The 26,887-nt window shown below is 33.2% G+C and overlaps 4 protein-coding genes across 7 annotated transcripts; 1 reads left to right on the top strand and 3 right to left on the bottom strand.

The window, feature by feature from the left end:
* The first annotated feature begins 1,761 nt into the window (after nt 1-1,761).
* Nucleotides 1,762-4,406, top strand: LOC118034334 (probable E3 ubiquitin-protein ligase RHA4A). The gene is made up of 3 exons (XM_035039596.2): nt 1,762-2,282; nt 2,493-2,569; nt 3,653-4,406. The coding sequence occupies exons 1-3, from the start codon at nt 2,061-2,063 to the stop codon at nt 4,095-4,097; spliced, it is 744 nt and encodes a 247-aa protein (XP_034895487.1). The 5' UTR covers nt 1,762-2,060; the 3' UTR covers nt 4,098-4,406.
* A 786-nt stretch (nt 4,407-5,192) lies between these two features.
* On the bottom strand, nt 5,193-11,227 carry LOC118034320 (cellulose synthase-like protein G3). Of its 3 annotated transcripts, XR_004685003.2 has the most exons (8): nt 10,574-11,227; nt 8,722-8,853; nt 8,314-8,439; nt 7,238-7,681; nt 6,805-7,152; nt 5,937-6,583; nt 5,554-5,627; nt 5,193-5,336 (listed from the first exon to the last, which is right to left on the bottom strand). XR_004685003.2 is itself a non-coding variant. In XM_035039576.2 (6 exons), the coding sequence occupies exons 1-6, from the start codon at nt 11,192-11,194 to the stop codon at nt 6,038-6,040; spliced, it is 2,217 nt and encodes a 738-aa protein (XP_034895467.1). In that variant the 5' UTR covers nt 11,195-11,227; the 3' UTR covers nt 5,730-6,037. The 3 variants fall into 3 exon arrangements, 1 of the variants encoding a protein (XP_034895467.1); XR_004685002.2 differs by lacking the exon at nt 5,554-5,627; XM_035039576.2 differs by lacking the exons at nt 5,193-5,336; nt 5,554-5,627 and having other exon boundaries at nt 5,730-6,583.
* A 2,814-nt stretch (nt 11,228-14,041) lies between these two features.
* LOC118034306 (cellulose synthase-like protein G3) lies at nt 14,042-19,636 on the bottom strand. Of its 2 annotated transcripts, XM_035039556.2 has the most exons (6): nt 18,979-19,636; nt 17,577-17,726; nt 16,786-16,911; nt 16,145-16,588; nt 15,512-15,859; nt 14,042-14,690 (listed from the first exon to the last, which is right to left on the bottom strand). In XM_035039556.2, the coding sequence occupies exons 1-6, from the start codon at nt 19,603-19,605 to the stop codon at nt 14,145-14,147; spliced, it is 2,241 nt and encodes a 746-aa protein (XP_034895447.1). In that variant the 5' UTR covers nt 19,606-19,636; the 3' UTR covers nt 14,042-14,144. The 2 variants fall into 2 exon arrangements, with proteins under 2 accessions (XP_034895447.1, XP_034895456.1); XM_035039565.2 differs by lacking the exon at nt 16,145-16,588.
* Nucleotides 19,637-21,038: 1,402 nt separating this feature from the next.
* Nucleotides 21,039-26,012, bottom strand: LOC118034298 (cellulose synthase-like protein G3). The gene is made up of 6 exons (XM_035039543.2): nt 25,346-26,012; nt 24,331-24,480; nt 23,984-24,109; nt 23,411-23,854; nt 22,646-22,993; nt 21,039-21,811 (listed from the first exon to the last, which is right to left on the bottom strand). The coding sequence occupies exons 1-6, from the start codon at nt 25,949-25,951 to the stop codon at nt 21,266-21,268; spliced, it is 2,220 nt and encodes a 739-aa protein (XP_034895434.1). The 5' UTR covers nt 25,952-26,012; the 3' UTR covers nt 21,039-21,265.
* Nucleotides 26,013-26,887: the final 875 nt, after the last annotated feature.

The raw sequence follows: 26,887 nt of genomic DNA, 5'->3' as shown, positions 1-26,887 counted from the left end.
GACATAAATACTCTTGATCAACATATCTAGATTTTCTTAACTTGAAGGGTAAATTAGTTATTTTACTGTTCCAAAAAGTTGAAAAGATGCATATGCACCTCAACAATCTTTCACGTAGTGTTAAGTTACTATCATGGGACAATGGAGACAAAAATATATTTGGATTAAAGTAATTATTATCATAATTTTTAAACTTGACTTGAGGGTTGTCTCGAGGTAAAGTTTAGGTCAACGATGTGAGGGGTAACCTTGCTTGCGTAATTTAAAAAAAAAAATAAAAATTAAAGCAACCTTATTTTGGCCAAAATTTCTGTTTAAAAAAAATTAATAGGTTTTTGACTCATGTTTTATATTTGATTAACCTAAGTTTTTAACTAGATTATGTTGGATCAATCATTTCTTTATTTTTTTTTTAACTCATACTTGCTAAGTCTTGGATCAACACGTCAAATCAGTCATGTTTTTATAAATAATATTATTAATCTCAACACTTGATATAAACTAAAAAAAAAAAAATATTTAATAATTTTTTTAAATATATAAGTTTGACAATAATATATATTAAAAATAAAATAGATTTTTTTATATTTTTTTATATCTTATTTATTATGATCAAATATAATTGAAAAATAATTATTTTATCTTGTATGTTATTATCAAACACGATTCTGTTTTTTATTTTGAGAAAGTAACTAACACTGTATTAACTAATTTGCTATTGAAAAAGATCACAAGGCATCTATTTTTTTTTTTACAAGAGCAAAAATCGTAATTTTACCGTTGAAGTGAATAATAATAATACATGTGTGCAGTGATTTCTACTAGAAGTTTAGAGTTTTTGTTAATGCTGTCATGATTATTTATTGCTCAACTCTGGTGTTTGTGTAATTATAAAAGGTTGGGGCGCAAACATCACCTTTTTTTCCTTTTTTTCTTTTCTTATGGAATCCCTTCTTTTGTTACCAAGAAAATGGTTCTTCCATGTTTTTGTAGCATAGACCAAAAGCTTTGGCCCTAAGAACCACTCCGGGGTGGGTCTCCTTCCAATTCCTCGCCTGAACTTTGATTGCATAAAACAACAAAACTCCAACTTCTCAAAAATTGAACTCCAAATTGAAGAACAAAAACTACAAGTTAAAACAAATTTATTTTTTCAGAGAGTTTTGTTGATGTCTCGACAACTAACAAAAAAAATTGCAAGATTAGGTTAACATTTAACAATAACAGATGTTCATGTCAAGTGGGAGGCATACAGCCCTAATCATACTAGCGGGCTAGTGGTGTCTTGTATTGATCTGTATGGTAGGAAGGTGTCAATTATTTGAAGTTGAGTTAAACCCATCTCGCAAACCCCATTATGTTTTTCCATCTGAAGGTTGTTGGACCGGTGACCTGCCACCCATGAATCAGGCTCTGCCTTAACATCTTAGGAAACACCCTCCTAGAAATCTTGTCCAAGCAAGACTCGCCAGAAACCACCACCTGCTCAGGTCATCTTTTGCAAGTGGGGTCTTCTCAATCTCTCTATGCAAGGAAAACAAAACAAAAAACACGCACAAGGACAACGGGTGTGGGGTGGTTAGAAGTTGCATTCGCTAACCAAATGCTCCATTTTTTACAAATTACCAAACCAATCAATTTCACCTTCCGTTTGTCAGTCCAGCATTCTTATGGTCTAGGCATCTTAGAGCTCATGATAGTGTTCTAGGTCCATGCTTGAAGAATGAAGACAAACCGGTCTTCGGTAGTGCTTCGTGAGAGGACCCATGGCTTAGTGGACAGACATGGGCTTGTCCCATCATTGAAAAAAGTGAGAATATATACTGTCATCATGCAAATTTGATCTCAAAAGCTCTAATTTGCTGGCTTCTATTTTATTAACAAAGGTTGCCTTATTAATGTATCCTTTTCCCCTTTCGATTAACCACCTCCACCTCTCTTCCTCCCTCAACCCACCCTCCATAAATACACTCAACTAGGCATTTGCAACTCTTCCATGAAACTTCAACTGAACTGGTCATTACTTTCTACATCCAGTCATTTTTGAATCTGGGAGACTGATGGGCCTCCCTCAATCCCCAACCCCTTCTCATCGTTATCCTCAAGAGCTTCAACTTAAACTCTACCAGGCTTTCATATTCTCAATTCCTATCCTCTTCTCCATTATTCTTTTTCTGTTGTTTTACTTGTTCTACCTCAAAAGAAGGACTCCCTCGCTTTCATCTCCTCCACGTATTATTCAAAGGAGTTCCGATCAAGCTACTCCATATCATGTCTCCTCTGTAAGCCCCCTCTCCATTTTTCTCTCTCATGTACCGCATGCATGCAGCAAGGAAAAAAAGAAAGGCAGAAAAACTGGAGCATTTCTTTGTTTTTATGTTGTGCTTTGAAATTTAGCTGTATACTATTGTGATGGTTTGCTATTCAGCACTACAGCTATCATCTTAAGATTTTTCTAATCTTTTTTCTTGTTTCAATGATTATATTTATAGATTTATCAGAAGGAAGAGATTACACACAAGCTTCCAACAGTCTTGTTTGATGAAGAATTAAGGACAAAGGACTCTCAGTAAGTAGTCACTTTACTCAATTTTCATTTAAGATAATTACTTAATTCAAATGATGTGATCTAGTATTTATCCTGCCCTACAACATGTACTCAATATAGGGTTATATTGCAGTAATGATCATAAGCTGACGAGGGCAATTCACTGAAAAACTGGAAGATTTATATTCACCTTCAGCAAAGTTTCTCTAATTTGTAAACATGGGAAAGGGCCTTAGATAAGGTCTCACTATTCACATCCCCCTTAAAGTCATGCTCAGTTATCTAGTAAAGCAGCAATCCCTATGAACCATCCTTAACAGGCTAGCGAGGCAGAAGAGCTTTAACATTTATATCAGATGCCAATCAGAATCTTTAATAACATCCACCATTTTCTCTGAAGGCGCTTCTTGATAAGAATATGGTGAAGAACTAATTAAATCTCTAGAGCAATTGACACGTATGGAGGTAGCAAAGCATGTATGAAATAAAGTTGGAGAGATTCTTTAGAAAAGTTTAGTCACTTAACCTATTGAAAAAGACATGAAATGTTAAGCATGTAAAAGATTTTTCAGTTCTTAGAAGCCTAAAGACCTTTATTTGGGTTCTTATTTGCTCACAGGTCCAACAGTAGCCCTATCTTTCTATTTCTTTTTGGGTCCCCAGCTTGCATTATTTCCAATTGCACAAATGTGTCTACTTTTACCTGAGTCTGAAAGACCCATTAGATATTCTTGTTAGCTAAAGAATGGTTAGAAAAGATTTAGACCCTCCAATAGGTCTTAACCAAGCAAAATGCCAAGGGCATCAAGTTCTAAAGTCTAATAAGTTATCAGAATTTCTATCGATGCTTCATGTCTATACTTTGTAAGATGAGACAACTGAAACTGTAAAGTTTTTCTCCCATTTCAAACGCGACGTCGAAGAATCTCTAATTACATCCACTACTTTCTGAAAGCAAATTGGCTGTAAGCTTGTACAAAGAGTTTTTGATGCTAACAGAAAAAAATCAGGGAAATTGATATAAGGAAATCTATCTAGAATATTTAAAAAGAAAAGGTGAAGGCTTCAATTCAACTGAACCTAATTGAAACTTTTTGGTTGCAGATGCTGTGTTTGCTTGGGCGAATTCGAGATCAAAGAGGAATTGCATCAAATCCCATCATGCAAGCATGTGTTTCACATTGAATGCATACATCATTGGCTGCACTCAAACTCAACCTGTCCACTTTGCAGATGTTATGTCATATTTCCCACCACCGTATTTTGTACTAAGCGGCCACAATCTAGTGGACCTGTGCTACTGCTGCAATCTAGTGTTGGTGCAAACTCTCACCAGCCTCAGAATACAACATCAGAACTGCAGCAACAACAAGATGTTGGTGCAGGATCGACAGAACAGCTCGTGATACCTACGGAAGAATCATCAAGTGTGACATCACAATTGAGGGACTCTTCCAGGCTACCTGAGCTATCCATTTCCATGGAGAATGGAAGGGGATCTCCAAATGGAGAATCTGTTATTCTTCATATCCAAAGACATAGTACATGAAGAAAATTCTTGCCTCTATACGAAGTTGAAATAAATAGATAGGCAAATGCTCTCAAGGCAGAACACCAAATGGCATGCGCATGCTCTCAGTTAGCTGCGTAATTCTGTTTTGAGAATTTCTTGAAAGGGGTTAGATATCAAAAGGCCGGTCACTATTAATAGTACTGTTGGTGGAATCAGAGATGAGGCTAGCCTTGTACCGAGATCCGGATTGAGCTCATTTCATGTCATTAAATGCAGAAATTACAAGAGAAGCATGCGAAAAGATGAACTTTTTGCCCGTAAATATAGTGAAATTTTGTGGCAGCATCATCTTGATCTTCTTTTATTAATATCATCTATTTATAGCCAACTTAAGGTGAACAAGTGCCTTTATCAAAACTATAGATGTTTTGGCAGGAAACTTTCCTTTATCATTCCTCAAAATCATGGCTTCTTAGGCTGGCGAGCAATCCAGCAATCAAAATTTGGACTGATAAATAGTACCTCCAAATTGCTGCCCTTGAAAATCTAAACCAGACCTCTGATAAATGAGACTAAAAGTTGATTAAGGCAGCCATTGTTAGGGGTACAAACATGGGTGAATGCGTTCAAAACTCAAAGTTCCCTTGGTCATATCTTTTGCCTTGTTCATCATCAACTACTTCGTTCGTCACAGCGAAACCACCATTGGAAATTCCCAAGGGCCTGAGAAGGAAATCAATGAATCCATGAGAGGCAATGGGGGAAGAGAGACATAGACTGATTGAAAATTAGTTTATATATTTTTATACCTTTCACTTTATTTTATTAAACAAAGTTATTATTTTTATAGTTTTCTATTAATTTTTATAATATTTTTGAGTTTTTTTCTAATTAAAAATTAACTTAAAATCCTATATATCTTCAATACTTAATCAGTGTGTGCTAAAGCTAAACCAAAGGAACATGCGATCCGCAACAGTTTTGGTCATGGGGGAGCACAGATATATACAAGGACATTAATTTAGGGCACAGGCTCTCAAGTGGTGGTTTGAAGTGCTCTTGCTTTCGGCTCTAGAGTTGTGAATCAGGCTCGCCATGAAATGTCCGGTGGCATCTTGTCGCCTTTACAGCTATAACAAGAGAAATATATTGAGAGACCTGGTAGGTCTTGTACATATATAAAAAAGAATCCTATAGAACGCAGGATAGACTAGTGTAAGTTTTCCGAATTCGGCTCCTCTCCAATATTATCATCATCTTCGTTAAATCCAAGCCCTGCAAGTCAAACAGGGTAGAGGTTTTATTAGATCATTAATTTATTATTATTATCTTTTCTTTTCTATCAAAACTATTTCTTTTTCAATGTAAGAAATAAGACCCACCTCATAAATATGAAATCTGGATTCTTATTTTCTCTCTATTGTATATTTATCTTAACAACATAAAATTAGTTTATCACGTGATTTTTAGCAAATATATAATATAGGGTCACCTCTTTAATTCTTCGCACTGATTTCCTCACCTCTCCTGTGGTTCATGTGATTTTTCCGTTCGATGAATGCGAAGCTTGAAGATGTGCAAATTGGTCTTAGAGTCAGAATGAGAAAAACATAGAAGCAAAAACTAGCAGCAAGGTGATTGGATTTTACTTTTTCTGCAAAAATCACCTGATTTGAATATTTTCATTTAGGATTATTTATTTATTTATTTTAAATAGATTTAGAAAGTAATTAATACAGTATCATCAATTATTCTATTAGTTTTTCGTAGTCGATGAAGGAAAGCAGCACGCAGAAAAAAAGAAAATAATAAACTGGAAGGCGAAGATTCAACTAACAATTCTAGGAAACAAGAAGGGCCGGCCGCTGAATTCACCTGACATGAATCCGGTGATAGGAACGGAAAGGAAAGAAAAGGAGAATCTGCATCGACGCGCATTTAATTGAGGACAACCCAGAAAAACCTCGTATGAATTCTTACTTGAAAATGAAAGAAGCTGCCATATATAATGCGCCTGCCAGAAGGGTTGCCATAATGGTGGTTTTGATAGGCATTTTCCCGTTGTCATTTCTCAAAGCTATGGCTTCGTAAATTGGCCAACAATTCACCACAGCAAAACCTGATATGAACATCTGCATAAATAGTCCCTCCAAATCGTTTCCTCTGAAAACTTCACCAAGCCCTTGGGAAAAAGAGATTAAATTAATTATGGCCGCCATTGTTAGGGTCACAAACATGGGTGAATGTACCCCAAACTCAAAGATCCCTTGTTCGTATCTTTTACTCTGTTCAGCATCAACTGCTTTGCTTGTGACGGTAAAGCCAGATGCTGAAATTCCCAAGAACTTGAGGAAGAACTCTATAGAACCAAATAAATAACACGTCACTCCCCTTATGTGCCAAAATCGCTGATCATTCCACCATCTCTGGACTGATCCACCGGCTAAGACAAAGTCAAGACAGTCTTGTCCATAGGCCCCAAGGAAGAGAAACGCATACAAGAAAAACCATGACTCTGAAACCTGCAACAAATGTTACGATAAATTCAACAAAGAAACTTCTATAGAACCAATTTAAGTAGCTAATTGATAGATCACTCGAATATCTCATTGGCCTTCAGGTGACTCCATCTCTACTTGCTGCGGCTTTCTAAATTCATGTCAGAAATGGAGGATTCTTTTTTCTTCTTCTTTTTTCCCTGAAATAAACTTTGTTTTATTCTTAGAAGAACAGAATAGCACACCTTTGGGAATATAGAAACTTGGTTGAGAAGAGCTAGCTGGGGAAGGAAAGCATATGTGGTGATTGGAATAGACCATATGGCCCAAAATGCTAACTGTGCATAGCCAAGGCCCATCAAGATACCCTTGGATCTAACGCCGAAGGTTGCAGGGCTATGTTTTGAGAAGGCCACTTCAAGAAGTCCAATTGACCATCTCTTTTGTTGATTCAGAGCATCAGCCAAGTTGATGGGAACATGACCAAAAAACGCAGGCCTTTCAGGATTACACAAAATGCTTTTCCACCCCTCGCATTGCAACCTAAAACCTGTATAATAATCCTCCACCAATGATCCATATCTGAATCCAATCTGCATATTTTACAACCAGTTATACCATTGCAAGCATAACAACACAATAAATAACGCTAATCTTGAGCACGAATCATGAACTTACCTTAGAGCCCCAGTCGGTTTGGTTCTCATAATTGCAATCTGCTACTTGATGTGCCAGTGCCAAAACTGACTGGGATTGGATGGGCTTGTCCACAACATGGTCTGGGGATAGTTCAGGAATCTCTGGTGATATTAGGCTTGATGGACTTCCAAAGAAAGATCTCCGATGAAAGAAACATCCAGTTCCAACATAATTAGGACCCTCTACTCCATCCATCCCCATTGTATTAATTACAAACAGACGTTTAAATTCACCACAATAGATGTCGTTTTTATTGATTCCACGATATATCTGAGGAAACTGAACGTACGCTAATGTGGACCTAATTGCTGGATCGCATAGATAACACATTGCCCGTAGAAGTGTTTGTGGATCATTCGAGCAGAAGTCGCAATCAAGAGTCAAGATTATTGGTGCATTGGTCATGTTGCTTGATACTCGTAGCTACAATAGCAGTGAGAGAAACGTGCATTAATCTATTAATAACTAGCTAGCAACATGAATTCAAATCTTTATGCTATAACTTACATAGCAGTAAGACAGGACATGGATTCAAATCTTCGTTGTATAATTTCATTTTGAATAGTGTATACTTTATAGACCTAATATTGTTTTGTTTGGAAAAAAAGAATTATGATTAATCATTTAACTTACACATATATTCTTTACAGATTAATATGTGCTTGGGTCTAGGTTTTTTTCTTTTAATGATTTTATATGCTATTGTGTTCTAAAAACAAAATGAGCTAGTAAGAGAAATCAGTATGCACTACAAGGTATATTTGAAGTTCCGAATATAGTAAAATTTCTTCTCTTTGTGGATGCAGGCATAACCTAACAATGAAAAATCATGGTGTTAATGTTTTTTTCTTCTTTATTGTGATATTTTCTATATTTATGTGTGCGATCTTTAACATATATACACTTAAAAAGGTGTGTAAATGGTTTGTTTAAGACTGAAAAAAAAGATCTTATCTTGACATGCAAAAACCGATGATACCTTTTTTTTAATAATAATAATAAAAAAAAAAGAACTTAAAAGTTTGTGATTGTGAAGAGGCATATATTTTATTTACCAAGGCATTGAGGGCACCGGCTTTGAAATGATGAGGTAAAGCCTTGCATTTTCCTCTTGAAACGTAGATGAGATTTGGCATCAAGTTACCAGCGATGTCTTTGTCCTTGCTTGCATCTAGTAGAACCTGCTCATAGTTCAAACAAATACGTACGTAGGATGTCGGTATATATATATATACATGCTGGCATCTAGTAGAACCTGCTCATAGTTCAAACAAATACGTACGTAGGATCATGTCGGTATATATATACATATGTGAATCAAACCAATCACATTATGTGGATATATATATTCATATGAACCTGGTTATTGATGTGAGACTTTATAGCAACTCCTGTGATTAATGTGTCTTTGTATATATTTGTCTCTAAAAAAAGGTTTTAGAAGCTGTGATGGAAATGCAAACCTGAATGACAGCGGGATGGTCTTGTCGTGTGAAGTTATCAGTCCATTTGTTGAAAATCTCATGTTGTTGATCATCAACTTCTCCCTTCTCAAGAGCATGCTCTACCTTGGCTTTCATGCTTTTATACATCACCTTATTACATGTTTAAAACTAATCATTTCAGGTTTCACTAATCCATACATGTTGAGAAAAAAAAAACACCTTATCTGGAATTTTCATCAACTATATTAAATTTAAATTTTTAATTTAATTTCTTTTTTTATACGTCGGAGTTAAGGAGACTTCGATGCACCTACACTGAGATTAAATTTTAGAATGTCTCCTCTGGTGAGATTAGCCGCGACCCAACTATATTGAGACCAGAGTTTAGAATTATCTTCTTTAGTGAGAATATTACGCAAAAGAAACCAGCAATCTCAACTTCGCAATGTCATGGTATTTTGTTTTTTGTTTTCTTTTTTACAAATTAATGATGTTCAGGTGTCAAAACAGTAAAAAACAGCTCTTTGGGTCGAGATGCAAAAACAAATTCCATAATACAAATGTCTCTATACCTACCATAACTTTTCAATAACTTTTAAAAAGCAAATAGCTCTTTTTAATTACAATGCTCAATTAGAAATTTGGTATACTATATATATTCAATAACTAATGGATTTAGATATCTTTATTCTATTTTGGATATTTGAGATAATAATTATATATTATCTAATATATATATATATATATATATATATATATATATAAAATCCAACTACTTATAGACTGACCCAATAACTCTAGCACTTTGAATGGATTGTATTTCAGTGTCGAATTTAATAACAATAACATTGGTTATAGAGTAGGAATGTGATTTGATCCATCTTTTTTTTATTAGTATTATTTCAATTGATGTATAATAATATTTAGAAATGTGTTTGCCAAGAAAGCCTAAGTTGCAACTCTAGTTGTCGGCGACGACACGGCGCAATGAATTTAATATCTCGAGGAAAATATAAAAGATTTGCTCGAAATGGTTTGAGGTGTGGACGCAAGATATTAATAGAGGACGGGTCCCTCTTTTCCTCACAAATGTCCACCACGATGACAGCACAAATAGCTGCTCCAATGTATACACTACTGACTTTATTATGCTCATCATCGAGGGCATCCTTTCAAGGCCACATGATAGAATACGCCGATCGCCCGGTCCACTATATATATATATATATATATATATATATATATATATATTGTTTGTTTATCCTTGCTTAAAGCTCCTTAATTATATTCAAAGACTGTCCACTTCACTAATCAATTTATTTCCAATTAAATAGCCCCCTTTATGCACGCATGTCTTAGTTTAGGACTCTCTCATTGAAAATGGAATTTTCTAGCAATTAATTACTAGAAAAAAACGTATTCGTTTCTTGACTATCAAAGTTCAAAACCTTAATTCAAGTTATAATAAGTAAAGTTTCAAAAATAATGTTGTTTTAATATAGATAGCATGCCTTCATCTTAAAAGTACTCAATCTTAGCCTACACATAAAAAATGATGATTTAATTTATAAATATAACAAGTACCAAGTATAAGAAAATAAAAAGAAGAGAGCATTAAAAAAAAAAATGCCTGGGCATTTTTTAGAAGGCGGAAAAAAAATGGTTAAGTCTTCAGATTTTGATAGTGCATCTCAAGATTCATTAGATCTCGTTATGAAAAGAGAAACAAATCATTCGCCATGATTAATTTGAGAGTTCATGCTTGTTCTCATTTTTATACATGTACACGACTAAAACACTACCTTAAAGTCTCGTGTATATGTAGAAAATATTCTTTTATGAAGGAAAACATAATCTTAAAGCATCTTACCTCAATCTTCCCAGTCTCAGAGGTGCAAGGATGATTGGATTCAAAATATGCCTCAGGGCTCCTCTCTAGTATCTTATTCTTCTTGCAAAATGGTAGCCAGTGGGTAGAAAACTTAGCAGCCTCCATGAAAGAAAACAGAGTCAAGGCTGAGCCTCCATCATCAGATACATAGACTGAAATCTTCTCTGTTGGATAGTCATAAGCCATCACTGATAAAGCCGTATTCACTACACCTATTGGTGGCTCCTTGTATGGATCGGCGGTGCATATGAACACGTCTAAAGCTGGAAAATCACTTCTTTTCATGACTTTTTCAACATTTTCAGGGAATTGCTTACGATAGACTGGACACATGCGATAAGTCTGCGTGTTGATCCACATGAAAGTAAGGACAAAGTCGGAGAGTGACAAGGCGAGGTTTAGAGAGAAGGAGACTATGGTTGGGGAGCACAGCAGTCTTTTTGTATGGTGATAGAATAGAGCTAAAATGGCAAGAGCATAAACTGTGGCAAACATGCGGTTGAAAATTGTTATTCCCATGGGCTTCACCGTGTGAAGAGGAGGAGGACCACCACCGGTAGAGGCTTTTGTAGTGCCGGATTCTTTTGGTCGACCCTCCATGCTTTCTGGTGGTGTGGTATCTCAGGAGCAATGACTGGTCATATATAGTTCTTATCTATACAGAATAGTATGTTACTGTTGTTTTATAAAGTATTTTTTATTTAAAAATATTAAAATAATATATTTTTTTATTTTTTAAAAAAAATATTTTGATATTAAAATAATTTAAAAACATAAAAAATACTAATTTTAAATAAAATAAAATTTAAATTTTTAGAATTCCCAAACAATCATCAAGTAAACATTCCAACCATGGCTATATGAAGATTGAAATTTAATGAATAGTTTTTTAATTTTTTTCCTTATTTAATTGAAAACAACACTCTATAAACTCCAAACTTATATATAACTAATTTATGCATTATATTTTTTTATATATAGAAGAATGAAGATGATTATTCTCCTATCATTAAAAATTTAATATTATATCAAATAATTTTTTTAAATAAAAATTTAAAATATTAGATGAAATTAATAAATAATTTTATATATCAAGCCAAATAATCATTTTAGATAAAAAAAAATTCATTTCTTAAATAAAACACAACCCAACAAATTATTTCATATTAAATTCTAACAAATACATTAATAAGTCGAACCTCTTGTAAGTCGCTCGACTTTCCAAAAGCTTAGCTCGAACTCGCTTGTTAAGACATAATGAACTTGTACAAAACTATTTTTAAAGCTGGCTATAGAAATAGACCGAGTTTTAACTTAAGCTAAGTTTAACTTAACAGGATTCATGAGTCGTCTCAATTATATGAATTACATTCACAAGTTCGTTTAAATTTGTAAATAACAATCTCATTTATAAACTTGTGAAAAATTAAAAGAATAAACAATTTGCTTAAGATTTTATGAAATAAATTACGTTAATATGTAATCCAAAATATTTTTTTTTTATAAAATAGAGTTTAATAAGAAATTCGGCAATCATATGTATGTGTAATTGCAAGGAGTTCAAAATATTATAGATAGATTTTGTTTAAATATTCATGTAATATGTTATGTTTATAATATTTTTTTCTATGATGTTATAATTATATGAATTTTTTTTATAAGTATATCAATATTTAAATGATATTTAGTATTGTAGTAATAATTACTTTTTAAATAATTTTTTTTTAATATATTAAAATATTTTTTTTAATTTTTTAAAATTATTTCTAACATTAACAAAACAAAAATCCAAAAAATAATTCAAACTTAAACAAGGATCATTTGGAATCCAGTCCAACCTCCATTTCTAAAAAATTTGAATTTTTTTATTTAAAATTAATATTTTTTAAAATATTTATAAATCATTTTGATATTAAAAATAATATTTAAATATTTATAAATCATTTTAATATATTTAAAAAGAGAGTATCAATCGATGGGTTACCAAACCCATTGAGCCCCACTTGCTACGGCTTTCATAATTGCGACCTGCTGGTTGCTGTGCTAGTGCCAGAAGTGACTGCGATTGGAGAGGTTTGTCCACGAATCTCTGTTGATGCGAGGCTTGATGGATTTCCGTATAAAGCTTGCCGTTGAAAGAAACATCCAGTTCCAAGATAGGGCCACTCCATCCATCAAATCCCATAACAATAATTTGATACAAGCATTATATAAATTTCAGGGTTATTAAATATTATTAATTTTAAAATTTTATAAAATTAGTTAAAATATATATAAATTAATTCAAATATTTATATTAATAAATAATATAATAATAATAATAATAATTTTTTGATACAAACGTTTGAATTCGAAAAAAAAGTGGAAGAAGAGATTCAATTTAGTTTTTAGCTTGGCTAGTCTATTGATATCCCAATCCAAAACTCTCTCTTTCCCCATAAAAAACAAAAACAAAAACTTCAAGCTCACCTATTCTTCTTCCCCGTCATGTTGAAAAGTTGCAAGTATAAGGAAATATACGACGAAAATAAAGATTAAAGCCTGGGATTGGAGATATTAGAAATAGTAGATGATTTTGTTCAAATTTTGTTCAACATAAAATGTTTGATGTCGAAATAAAAAAGATCAGGAAATATTGAAGGTCTTTTTTTAAAAAATTTATTTTAGACTTGTTTGGTAGTATGATTATGAATTTTTTTTAAAAAATGTTTATCAATTAAAAATGTATTAAAATAATTTTTTTATAAATTTAAAAAATTATTTTTAAAAGTAACACATCAAAATAATTTAAAACACAATTTATATCAATGTTTCGTTATAAATAATAGAGGATAGATTAATTTATAGTGGACTTAATTTATATTATTTTATTAAACATTTATTTAGTATGCCATAATTCCTTTTGTTAGTTTTGAGCAAGGTTGTTATGGTTTGACTATTTATATGTAATGTTAGTTTTTTTTATGAATTAATAAAATTTGTAGAGTTGCAAAGTTTCTCTCTTTTTTTATCTAGCTTTGCTCTTCTTCTCTTTAGCTACCTTTTACGGCTTCTTCTCCATTACTTTTTCTCTCTTCCTATTCTTCTCTTCAAATCTCTGTCCCTCAATTAAGGGTTCTAGTTCCTAATTTCTACTATAAAAAAAAAAAGGGGCTCTGGATAAGCCCCGTCGTCCACCAATTGGACTTCGCTGGAAAATGTAATAAGAGATGCATTACCTGTTTCATGTTATGGGTTGAAGTACGGATGAAAATTACAAAACCATACATTATAAATGTATACAAAATTAATATATAATGCTCTCGTTTACTATATAAAAAAAAATGTATACAAAATGTGGGGGCACCGATTCAGCGATTCAAACTCGTGCAAGACCTCACATCGTGGTGTGACCGCTAGTTATAAGATATGCTAATATATAAGAGAAAAGGTAAATGGATGGCAAAATTAAGTGAACCTTCTTTTAATATAAAAAAAGAAGAGGACATTCGAAGGAGGAATACCGCGATAAATTATCATACAATTCATCGACAAGTCCTCATTAATGTTCTTACAAGAAAACGAAACAAGATGCAGTATACAATGTACCTGCCAGAAGTGTTGCAATAATACTGGTTTTAATAGGCATTTTCCCCCTATCCTTTCTCCATGCAATGGCTTCATAAATTGGCCAAGAATTCACCACGGCAAAACCAGATATGAACATCTGCACGAACAGTCCCTCCCAATTGTTTCCTCTGAAAACTTCAACAAGCCCTTGGGAAAAAGAGATTAAATTAATTATGGCCGCCATTGTTAGGGTCACAAACATGGGTGAATGTACCCCAAACTCGAAGATCCCTTGTCCATATCTTTTACTTTGTTCATTATCAACTACTTTGCTTGTCACATTGAAGCCAAATGATGAAATTCCCAAGAACTTGAGGAAGAACTCCACGGAACCAAATACGTAACTTGATATTCCCCTTATGATCCAAAATCGCTGATCACTCCACCATCTCTGGATTGATCCGCCGGCTAAGATGAAGTCAACAAAATCTTGCCCATATGCCCCCAAGAAAATAAATGCGTACAGGAAAAACCATGGCTCTGACACCTGCATCACGTGTTTTCCCGGTTCTTGTAATAAATTAATGTTCAATTTATAGAATAGTTTTATTCCCACTCCAACTGTGCAACAAGTTTTATTCATAAATGCTGTAAGTGTTGCGGATAGATGTTCTGTTTTTGAAAATAATTTTTAATATAAATCATTAAAATTATCAGAAAATATTTAAAAAACATTAATTTAATTTTTTACACTTCTTAAAAGCATTCAAAAGCACAAGTTATATAAAAAACAAGATTGGTTTTTTTTTTAAAAATAATCAAAATTTATTGGAATATATATTATGTTTAGTTATTAAAGTTAAAAATTATTTCAAATAAAAAACTAGAGTATATAAATTGAAGCTTGCACAATTTTAGTTACTATATTATATTTTTTTTAAAATAAATATGTTATTGGTAGATATATTTGGAAGCACAAAAGGATAAAAACATTAACAAGAAAAGAAATGCAGCATGACAAAAAAAAAAGGTTTTTGAAGAAATTAAATTAGGTGATAGGTAATGATTTGAAAAGATAAAATTTAATATTCTAATTATAAAACAAGACTTTCAACTAGCTATATTTCTATATAATACCAGTATTTAACATCATTATTTTAAAAAAAAAACGAATTATCATCGTTTGTGAAAAATATAATTAATTGGTGGTATTTTGATCTATCAAAATTAATAATAAAAGTAGATTATAAAGTGATTTTAACAAAATATAGAATAGAAATAACACAATCATTTTCATTTTTAGAAATATCGTATGATTGATAGAATCAGAAGATAGTGGATTTAGTTTTGTTAGAAAAAATAGCGTACCTTGGGGAATATATAAACTTTGTTGAGAAGAGCTAGCTGGGGAAGGAAAGCGTACGTGGTGATCGGAATCGACCAGATGGCCCAGAATGCTGACTGTGCATAGGCAAGTCCCATCAAAAGACCTATTTCTTTAACACCGAAGGTTGCAGGACTGTATTTAGAGAGCCCCACCTCGAGAAGTCCAATTGACCATCTCTTTTGTTGATTCAGCGCATCATTCAAGGTGATGGGAACGTCACCCAAGAATGCAGGTCTTTCAGGATCGCAAAATATGGACTTCCATCCCTCGCATTGCATCCGGAAACCTGTGTGGTAATCCTCAGACAAGGATCCATACCTGAATCCGATCTGCACATTTCAAAACCAGTTACATACCATCGGCATTGAAGATAACATATACAAAGATACCGAATGAAAAGAAGACTTGCTATCTGAATACATAGATAACTATTTGTAAATTCTGTCAGATGAGTCTCGTCCATCCAATTGTCGAGTAATTTCAATAATCGATTTAGTGAGTGTCAGCAATGCGTGTCCTTTTAAAATAGGGGGGCAAAAAAAGACCAACCCTAGAAGTCTTGAGCATCAACCGATGAGTTCGGGGCTAGTTCATAATTAGGGCTAGTTCATTACCTTTGAGCCCCAGTAGCTTCGGTTTTCATAATTGCAACTTGCTACTTGATGTGCTAGTGCCAGAACTGGCTGCGACTGGATAGGCTTGTCCACGATATAGTCCGGGGCTAGTTCAGGAATCTCTGGTGAGGCGAGGATTGATGGACTTCCGTAGAAAGCTCGTCGTTGAAAGAAACATCCGGTTCCAAGATAATTAGGACCACTTAATCCATCAAATCCCATGACATTAATTCGATACAAACGTTTGAATTCGGCATTGTAGATGTCACTTTTGTTGATTCCTCGAAATATTTGAGGAAATTGAACGTAAGCTAATTGTGGCCGAGTTTCTGGATCACTCAGATAACACATTGCCCTCAGCGGTGTTTCGGGGTCATTAGAGCATGAGTCACAGTCCAGAGTTAGGATTATCGGCGCATTGGTCATGCAACCTGATACTCTTAGCTACAGCACAAATAAGAAAAACGAGTGTTCTATTAACGTAAAGATTAGGTTGGCATTACGCAACCGATTTAAAGCAGCGTCCTAGAAGCTGCTGTTTGGTAATGTGGTAAAACAATATTTTTTAAAAATTTTAATATTTTTTTTATTTTGAATTAATAAGTTTTCTGAATAAAAATGTACTGGACATGCATACTAACCAAGGCATTGAGGGCACCAGCTTTGAAGTGGTGAGGTGAAGCCTTGTTTTTCTCTCTAGAGACGTAGATGAGATTTGGCATCGAATAACCAGCGATGTCTCTATCCTTGCTAGCATCTAACAAAACCTGTTCATGGCTCAAGCAAATGTGAGGGATACAGGTGAGTAGGTTAGTGAATCGTGACCATCATACGTGGGATCTTCTTTCTTTTTTTTTTAAAAAAAAAAATAAAATTAGTATTTTAACTTGAGTATAGTTGCTCAACCATGCCGTCCTGATTGATTTGAGAATCCGATGACCCAAGACTTAATCTTGATGGAATTTGAAATTAAATTAGTTAAGAAGAAGATCTAATCATATCTAATTAAGAAGTTGTTTGAAAATACAATAGAGATTATTTTTTTTTTTTTTAAAATTTAATTTTTATATTAACACAAATTTTTTTTTAAAAAATCAAATTCTTAAGAAAACACTATTTCAACTTAAATCGCTCTAATTCAGTAAAAAAAAATTTGATTTGGTATAAATTTGTTTGGATTAATTGTTATGTATTAAAAAAATTAAAATGGTATTAGTTTATTAAAAAAAATAAAAATAAGATTAACTGAAATCAACTATAGACTGAAGGACCAATGTGAACTTCAGATGAGATCAAAAGCCGTCAAAATCAATAAAGAAAACAAGAACAGGTTCAATAATGATACGTGCGGGTACTAGTTTGTATACTTTCCCCCAATAAAAGTATTGATTGACGAGCTCTTATGAGCATGGTTGATTCTGTAAAAGGGAACCTGAATCACAGCTGGATGGTCTTGTCGTGTGAAGCTATCAGCCCATTTGTTGAAAGCTTCTCGTTCTTGGCCACTAGTGATGTTCTCATCGTCAACCTCTCCCCTCTCAAGAACACGCTCTACCTTCACTTTCATGCTTTCATAGATTATCTGTGACATTATCAAGAAACCAGACGATAAGTTATTTACAGTAATCACATACTTCCTCTACAGCATTTGATTCTGTTTTTTTTTTTTATACAATTCTTATCTTATTTATTATTTAAGATTTCTAAATATTTATATCTATCTATTAAATATTTACTAATCATTACATTATTATTTATTATTTGATATAAAATTAAAAAAAAATGCAAATAAAGAATCACAGTGTTTTTGAGTGACCGTCACTCTTTTCAAGGGATGTGATAAGATTGCATAATAATATCAATTATCGAGGATTAGGATATGATTCATCCAAATAAAGGAAAGAGCAAATATAGAAATGGATGCCAGACATATTCTGCCACAAATTGTCGCGGTTCATCTCACCGACGAGATGACTACCCCCACTTGCACACAGAAAAGTCCAAGATGACAACACAATAACCTGTGCTATCGCATAAAGATATAGGAAGATTTTAGCCCCGGGCCACGCATACAGATGGATTATAACTGTGCAAATTAATATGAATATTTTACTTTATTCTTTTCTAAAAGTTTCCTTATACCTAGTTTATACAATTTCCTTAAACTAACGTGCTGAGGAAACCAGTCGGACCGGCGAGCACGCACACCACAAAATGCGCTTGTCTTCTGTATATGTAAATTAAAAAATGCAACTAGGGGAAGAATATGTGCCAGGGATTCGAATTAAAATAAAATATAGTGTGTGTGTGTGTGTGTGTTACTGTATATATATATATAAAGAAAGAACAGGCACTATATGGGGACGTGATGGTTGGGAGCCGAGTCTTGTTTCTTCCCATTGGCTGTTTGAATGGTATAGATTTGTCGTTGCATATTTTCTGTACTTTTTTTCTCCAGGAGGCTACCTATTGGTGTGTTATTTTAATTATGGTTATGGCGTTTCCCAAAATAAATTATAAATAAATCCGAACCACGATGGATTAATCCACACAAAGAACCTTGACAAAATGATGTAAAACACATTAGAGCGTGTTTGGAACAGTTTGAAATCATGTTCCTTTAAAATTTATTTATTTTTTTGTTAAAAATTATATTTTTATATATTTTTAGATTAATTATGTGTTGATTTAAAATAAATAAAAATATTATTCTAAAACATTCCTAAAAAAAAACTTTAAACTCCTCCTATGGCTATCACAATCCCAAAGAGAAATAAAACAAAAATATAAGTAAATGTAAAAACATTCCTAAAGTTGTCATTAAAGCATCTTACCTTGATGTTTACAGCCTCAGATGTGAAACTGTGATTTGATTCGAAATATGCTTCAGGGCTCCTCTCTAGAATGTTGTTCTTCTTACAAAATGGTAACCAGTGAGTAGCAAACTTGGCAGCCTCCATGAAAGCAAACAGAGTCAAGGCTGAGCCTCCATCATCAGATACATAAACTGAAATCTTCTCTGTTGGATAGTCATACGCCATTACAGATAAAGCCGTATTCACCACACTTATCGGTGGCTCCTTGTATGGATCGGCAGTGCATATAAACACGTCCAGGGCAGGAAAATCACTCCTTTCCATTATTTTTTTAAGGTTTTCAGGGAATTGTTTTCGACAGACTGGAAACATTCGAAAAGTCTGTGTGCTGACCCAAAAAAATGCTAGAACAAGATCGGAGATTAACAAAGCGAGGGTTACGGAGAAGGAGACCAGGGCTGGGGAGTAGAAGAGTGTTTTTGCATGGTAAAAGAGTAGAGCTAAAATGGAAAGAGCATAAATGGCTGCAAATACACGGTTGAAAAGTGTTCTGCCCAAGGGCTTAACCGTGTGAAGAGAAGGATGCCCGCCTGTGCTGGTGGCTTGGATGGCGCTGCCTCCTTGCTGACGAGCCCGAGCCCCCATACTTCTCGTCGGTGCTTTAAATGATTGCGAGTCTTTATTTAAAGACTTGTGTGGAGAGGAGGGACAGATAAGTAAGTACAGTAAAAAAAAATTCTTTGACTAATGTGGTTAAATGACATGAAAAGAATAAAAAAAACGAAAGGGGTAGGGAATATTTAGAGGTAATTATTTTTTGTTTGGTCTAGTATTTATTAAAAAAATAATTAAATTAGTTTTTTTAAAAAAATTAAACATTGAATTGGAACCGATTCGAACCGGCTAGTTTTGGTTCGGATTGGTTATTTTAGAACAAAAATTAGTTTAAATCTATTTGGTTCAGTTTTTTTAGTTTGGCTTGGTTTTTTTTTGATTTGACTTAATTTTTCTAGTTTTACTTTTTTTCCGGTTTGTTTTTTTAGTTTCAGACTTATAAAACCCAAACCGAATAGAACTAATTGGTTTTTTAAAAATTTTAATCAAGTTTAATCAGTTTTTTTCATGATTTAATTTTTTTAAATTTAATTAATTTTTCAATTTTTTTACTCCCCTTCTGTAAACACTTATTCTAGCATGAGAAACATTTCTGTGAATTTTAGCATTTTAACAAAAAAAATTATTATTTTGACCCTCGTTAAAATAGCAATTGGTTTTGCGGTATTAGAATCCTTTGTTTTATATCAATAGTAAAAATACTAAAAATGTGACTGGAGACAAAAAAAAAAAAAAAATTATACTTTTATTTCGTTTTTTTTTTATGTTTGAGTGTACGGATACTTCATTAAAATACCCTTTAAATCAACAAAATCAAAGCTATTACTTAAGGGATATTTATCCTTTCATGTTAATATTTTTGTTATTTTTTTATTTTTTTATTGGTATTATTGAAAGCATAGATTTAAAAAATTATAAATTAATATAAGTTATGATACCAAGTTAATCATATATAAAACAAATCATAATAAATTATAAAATTTAATTTTTAATAAATTAAATGTTGAGGTATAAGATTAAAACGACACATAGATTTAGAATTTGTTTTTACTGTTTTTCTTTACAATTGCTTTCTTTACAATATTCAAACCAAATGTTGAAGTGGCACGGATTAATTGCTTTCTTTACTGTTTTTCTTTACAATTTTTTGTGTGTTTTTATAGATTTATTTTTATTTTTTTATTTGCTACTTTACCTAGTTTTCTTCTACTGACAAACCTTTATAGTTTTTTAGATTTTAATTTCCATCTAAAAATCTAATCTAATAGTTTAGAGATTTATTTTAATCTCTCATTCATCACTAGGATTTTCGTAGAATCTAATATCTAAATAAATGACCTCTTTCCATTCAATTGTTCCCTTCTATACAAGTTTTAAGTATTGATTTTAAAATTTTAAACTGATAGCACATAACATACTTCTTAATGAGATAGATTATACCGAAAGGAAAATGGAAGGCACAATAAATAATTGAACCTCATTTCATAATTATTGTATTAAGCTATTCTATAATAGCTAGCAGTTTCTCTTGAAAGTATTTTTGATCAATTCAAAAATACATTAAAATAATTTTTTTATTTTCATTTCTTCCTTTTCAGAAATACATCCCGGGGAGGAATGTTGCTGTAGATCGGCAAATAGAGTAAAACCGTCACTTCCTTCACAACATGAATCGAATGCCCTCGTATTCTCACCTGCAAATGAAAGAAGCTGCTGCATAGAATGCGCCTGCCAGAAGGGTTGCCATAATGGTGGTTTTGATAGGCATTTTCCCGTTGTCATTTCTCAAAGCTATGGCTTCGTAAATTGGCCAACAATTCACCACAGCAAAACCAGATATGAACATCTGCACAAATAGTCCCTCCAAATCGTTTCCTCTGCAAACTTCAACAAGCCCTTGGGAAAATGAGATTAAATTAATTATGGCCGCCATTGTTAGGGTCACAAACATGGGTGAATGTACCCCAAACTCGAAGATCCCTTGTTCGTATCTTTTACTCTGTTCAGCATCTACTGCTTTGCTTGTGACGGTAAAGCCAAATGCTGAAATTCCCAAGAACTTGAGGAAGAACTCCATGGAACCAAATACGTAACTTGTTATTCCCCTTATGATCCAAAACCGCTGATCGCTCCACCATCTCTGGATTGTTCCTCCCGCTAAGATAAATTCAAGACAATCTTGACCATAGGCCCCCAAGAAAAGAAACGCGTACAAGAAAAACCATGGCTCTGAGACCTACAACACATTTTTTCCAGTTTTTATTTTCATAATCTTAAAAATAAATATTTTTAATTCTAAAGAAAACAGATTTCCATATCAGATATTCAACTCTTGTGGTTTCTTCCGTGATGGAAATATAGTGTAATTGACATAATTAGAAGATTATATGTTTATTATAATTAACAAGTACAATTAACAGTTCGTATATAAATTCACAAACAAGCGTGCAGAACATCTCCATTCAGTATTGAATTTTATAGCACTTGAATATCTCATTGGATTGGGCTTAAGCATCTATAGCAGACCAGCTCTACATGATTTCCAGGAAATTTCCTTTATAATTTATTTTGGACAAACTATATTTTAGCCCCTTAATTATATTCAGTAATTTCCATTCCGGCCCTATCAATTAAGAATTCATAAACTTATAGTTTTCCAGAATTGCAATGTGATCCCTCGCCCTCAAATAGCTAAGCAACTGTTGGAAAACTCACTTCTCCAACTTTCTCGTTCTTGCTTTCTTATTTTTCTCTCGCTTTTTCCTCCAAGAAAACTCAAGACACATAAATATAGTGTTCCGTAAAACTCTTACAACTTTTATCAGTATTTAACGGCAACGAATCAAATTGGAAGTTTTTGAAGGTTAACGATGAAAAATGTTAAACTATTGATGATGAAGCAGAATATTATGAAATATGCAGGGATTGGAACATAGTTTACTCTATAAAAAATGAATAGTGTTATAGGAAGTGACAAATAGTAAAAGCTGGTCACCCCTTTTATATTTGTTTTGATTATTAATTAACGTTAATTTTTAATTTATGCTCTTGTCAGGAAAGAATAGCATACCTTTGGGAAAATATAAACTTTGTTGAGAAGTGCTAGCTGGGGAAGGAAAGCGTATGCGGTGATCGGAATTGACCACAGTGGCCAAAATGCCATCTGTGCATAAGCAAGTCCCATCAAAGGACCCATTGTCCTAACACCGTAGGTTGCTGGGCTATATTTAGAGAACCCCACCTCAAGAAGTCCGACTGACCATCTCTTTTGTTGATCAAGCGCCCCAATCAAGCTGGTGGGAACATCACCGAAGAACGCAGGCCTATCAGGATTGCAAAATAAGGACTTCCACCCCTCGCAATGCATCCTGAAACCTGTGTAGAAATCCTCAACCAATGATCCATATCTGAATCCGATCTGCATATTTTACAACCAGTTGTCGGCGAAGTTACCATATGAAAAACTCGGAAATTACTATGTTTTTTGCTATCCAATTGTCTGATACGATGAATTCTAGTACTATCACCTGTTCCGGGCAATTGATCATTACAACATAGTTGTTTAAGCTGACATCAAATTAGCAAATGTATCTTATAATTTTTTGAAAATCAGTTATATGCAGGACTGTTCCAATTGCCTAATGAATCTGCTAAAATTAGTACTCGCGTATCAAATGAGTCTCCTTCATCCAATAATTTAAGGATTACACTTTAGATTTTTATTAGCAACCCATTTTTTTAAAAATAAAAATAAAAAAAATTCCTGTAACTTCGAGGTAAAAATGAAAAGCCAGCTCTAAATATTTTGAACAGTAATAAGTAATCGATTACTTACCTTAGAGCCCCAGTAGGTTTGATTTTCATAATTGCAATTCGCTACTCGATGTGCCAATGACAAAATAGAGTGGGATTGGATAGGCTTGTCTGCAACATAATCCGGGGCTAGTTCAGGAATCTCTGGTAATATTAGCCTAGATGGACTTCCGAAAAAAGATCGTCGTCGAAAGAAACCTCCGGTTCCGACATGATTAGGGCCGCTGAATCCATCAAAACCCAACATGTTGATTTGAAACAAACGTTTGTATTCAGCATTATAGATATCACTTTTGTTGATTCCTTGGAACAGTTGAGGAAATTGAACATACGCAAAGTCGGGCGAAATCGCTGGATCACAGAGATAACACAGTACCCGTAGAGGGGTTTGAGGATCATTCGAGCGGAAATCACAATCTAGAGATAAAATCATGGGTGCGTTGGTCATGCTACCTGATACTCGTAGCTTCAAAGCAAACAAGAGAAATGTGTATTAATCTAATTATTAAGAACTAGCAAGGTGAATTGACATGAAATTGTACAGCGATATATTTCCGAACTTTGAAACGCTGTGGTTGTGGAGAGGCATGCGTACCAAGGCATTGAGGGCGCCGGCTTTAAAGTGGTGAGGTGAAGCTTTGCTTTTTCCTCTGGAGATATAGATGAGGTTTGGCATCGAATAACCATCGATGTCTTTGTCCTTGCTAGCATCTAACAAAACCTGCCCATTGTTCAAAGAAATGTGTTAGGATGCAATAAATAGGCTGGTGAATTTCTGAACTCTTGTAAACCACCGACGGGGGGGCTTGTTTCTTGAAAATGTGCAGGGTGGGCCGTTGATGGTTGACATTACCCGGCACAAACAGTAGCAACCTTCGGAGGTCAAATTATGACGGTGGTTAAAAATAAAAGGCGTCTGATAATAATTGTATGATTCCAAACCTGAATCACTGCGGGATGATCTTGTCGGGTGAAGTTGTTACTCCATTTATTGAAAGCTTCTCGTTCATGGTCACTAGTGATGTACTGATCACCAACCGCACCTCTCTCAAGAACATGCCCTACTTTGTCTTTCATGCTTTCATACATCATCTATCACATAATCAAGAAACAGTATCTTTATTGATACCCGCTACTTGTATAATTAATGAGATAATCTCTTCTCTAATTGCAGCATTCAAATTAATAAAGGATTTCATAAATATGCAAAAGTGGATCACATGGTCTCAGAAGAAAATGTTTATTCCATACTCCCTCTTTCAGAATCAATACAATAAGTGGTCATTTCAGCAAATCTTCTTTATCCCTTTTTTTTGTTACAATTGATTATTCTTCTGTTTTTTTTTTTAAAAAAGATTTACATGTATTCCGCGGTTGGCTAGCTAGCTATCTATCCACAAATGAATAATCTAACCATATTTGTTATTATGATAATAATTATTTTTTAATTAAAACATTTTTATTTAAAAATATATTAAAATAATATTTTTTTATTTTTAAAATTTTATTTTTAATATTAGCACGTTAAAACATTTTAAAAATACCAAAATAAAAATAAATTTGAAACAAAAAAATTCAATTTTTTCAAAAGTATTGTTTTCTTAAAAATATATTAAAAATATTTTATATTTTTTAAAATTTATTTATAATATCAACATATCAAAATATTTTAAAAATATCAAAAAAATATTAATTTTTTTAAAAAATATTTTTAACATATAAAAACAAACTTGCAAGCAATCGTTCTGTAAGCATACCTCCATAACCAGAAATTAAGGTACCGCCACCCGAAATTACGAAGCCAAGCTCTAGAATTAGTGGTTGGAGGTCTAAATACTAGTTAAGTTACTGGCTTGGCTATTTTATTCGTCTTTTCTAAAAGTTCCTTAATTTTGATATAAAAAAAAATCTCAAGTATAGATATCAAGGGAACATCATCAAAGTTACAGTATCTTACCTTAATCTTCTCAGACTCGGAGGTGCAAGGATGATTAGATTCAAAAAGTGCTTCAGGGCTCCTCTCTAGTATGTTGTTCTTCTTACAAAATGGTAACCAGTGGGTAGCAAACTTAGCAGCCTCCATGAAAGCAAAGAGAGTCAAGGCTGAGCCTCCATCATCAGATATGTAAACTGACATCTTCTCTGTTGGATAGTCATAAGCCATTACTGATAAAGCCGTATTCACTACACCTATTGGTGGCTCTTTGTATGGATCCGCAGTGCATACAAACACATCGAAATCTGGAAAATCACTTCTTTTCAGGACTTTTTCAACGTTTTCAGGGAATTGCTTACGATAAACTGGACACATGCGAAAGGTCTGCGTGTTCACCCACATGAATGCAAGAACAAGGTCGGAGAATAGAAGGGCAAGGGTTGTAGAGAATGAGACTAGGGTAGTTGAGTAGATGAGCGTTTTAGCATGATAATAGAGCAGAGTTAAAATGGCAAGAACATATATTGCGGCAAACACACGGTTGAAGATTGTTCTCGGCAAGGGCTTAACAGTGTGAAGAGGAGGAGCAACATTGGTGGCGGCTTGTCCTTTTAGACGACCCTCCATGTTTTTTGGTGGTGCTAGCTATATCCCGAGATGATGGTGGTTATAAAGGTCTTTATATATAGTCCTCAGTGAAGAACTGGTCAAGAAGGGCAGGTGATGATGACTGTTAATCTATTTTTCTTGTAACTTAGAAGGAAATTACTTCTGTAGTGATCTACTCGCGCTGGAGTGTACAAGCTAAAAAAAAATAATAATAATATATTCCAGAAAATATTTAGAAAAATAGTTGCAACTTGCAAGCCTCTTGAATTATTCATGGTCTAAAGCTGGAAAACCACTTCTTTTCATGACTTTTCCACCATTTTCAGAGAATTGCTTACGATAGACTGGACACATGCGAAAAGTCTGTGTGTGGATCCTAGAGCAGGAGACAGAGGTTGTGGAGCAGAGCAGTGTTTTTGCATGGTGATATCACGGAGTTAAAATATTGGTGTAGTTTATCACATGAGTTTTTAAAATTTTAAAATATAATTTATATTATTTTTTAATATAATTTTTTAAATAAAAATTTTATAAATTTAAAATGTATATACATCCATAATATTTTATAAAATTCATGATTTTTTAATCATTAAAATTATGATATAATATTAAAAAATCATCTAAACCTAAAAACTTAAATTATTAATTAAAATCACAAGATATAATTTATATTATTTTTAAAAAATTATTATACTACATATTACTTGTCAAAAAAGACAATCATGCATCTAAAAAACTCCACTCATTCTAGTAGATTTCGATTGGTATCAATTATTGGATTCCAGTCAAATTATCATCTATGACTCCTACTACCTTTATAGTTACAATTTTCCAAAAGTATCCTTCTAATTTCCAATAGTTTCAGTGTTATCCTTAACCAAAGCTGGTTTTTATTTGTTCTTTTGTAAGATATTAAATATGTAAGCAGTTTGAGAGGAAAAATGAAGAACACAA

This window comes from Populus alba, chromosome 3, assembly GCF_005239225.2.
Source record: "Populus alba chromosome 3, ASM523922v2, whole genome shotgun sequence".
Lineage (NCBI taxonomy): Eukaryota > Viridiplantae > Streptophyta > Magnoliopsida > Malpighiales > Salicaceae > Populus > Populus alba.
Note: the sequence above shows the minus strand (reverse complement) of the source record. Positions and strands in the feature narration are given on the sequence as shown.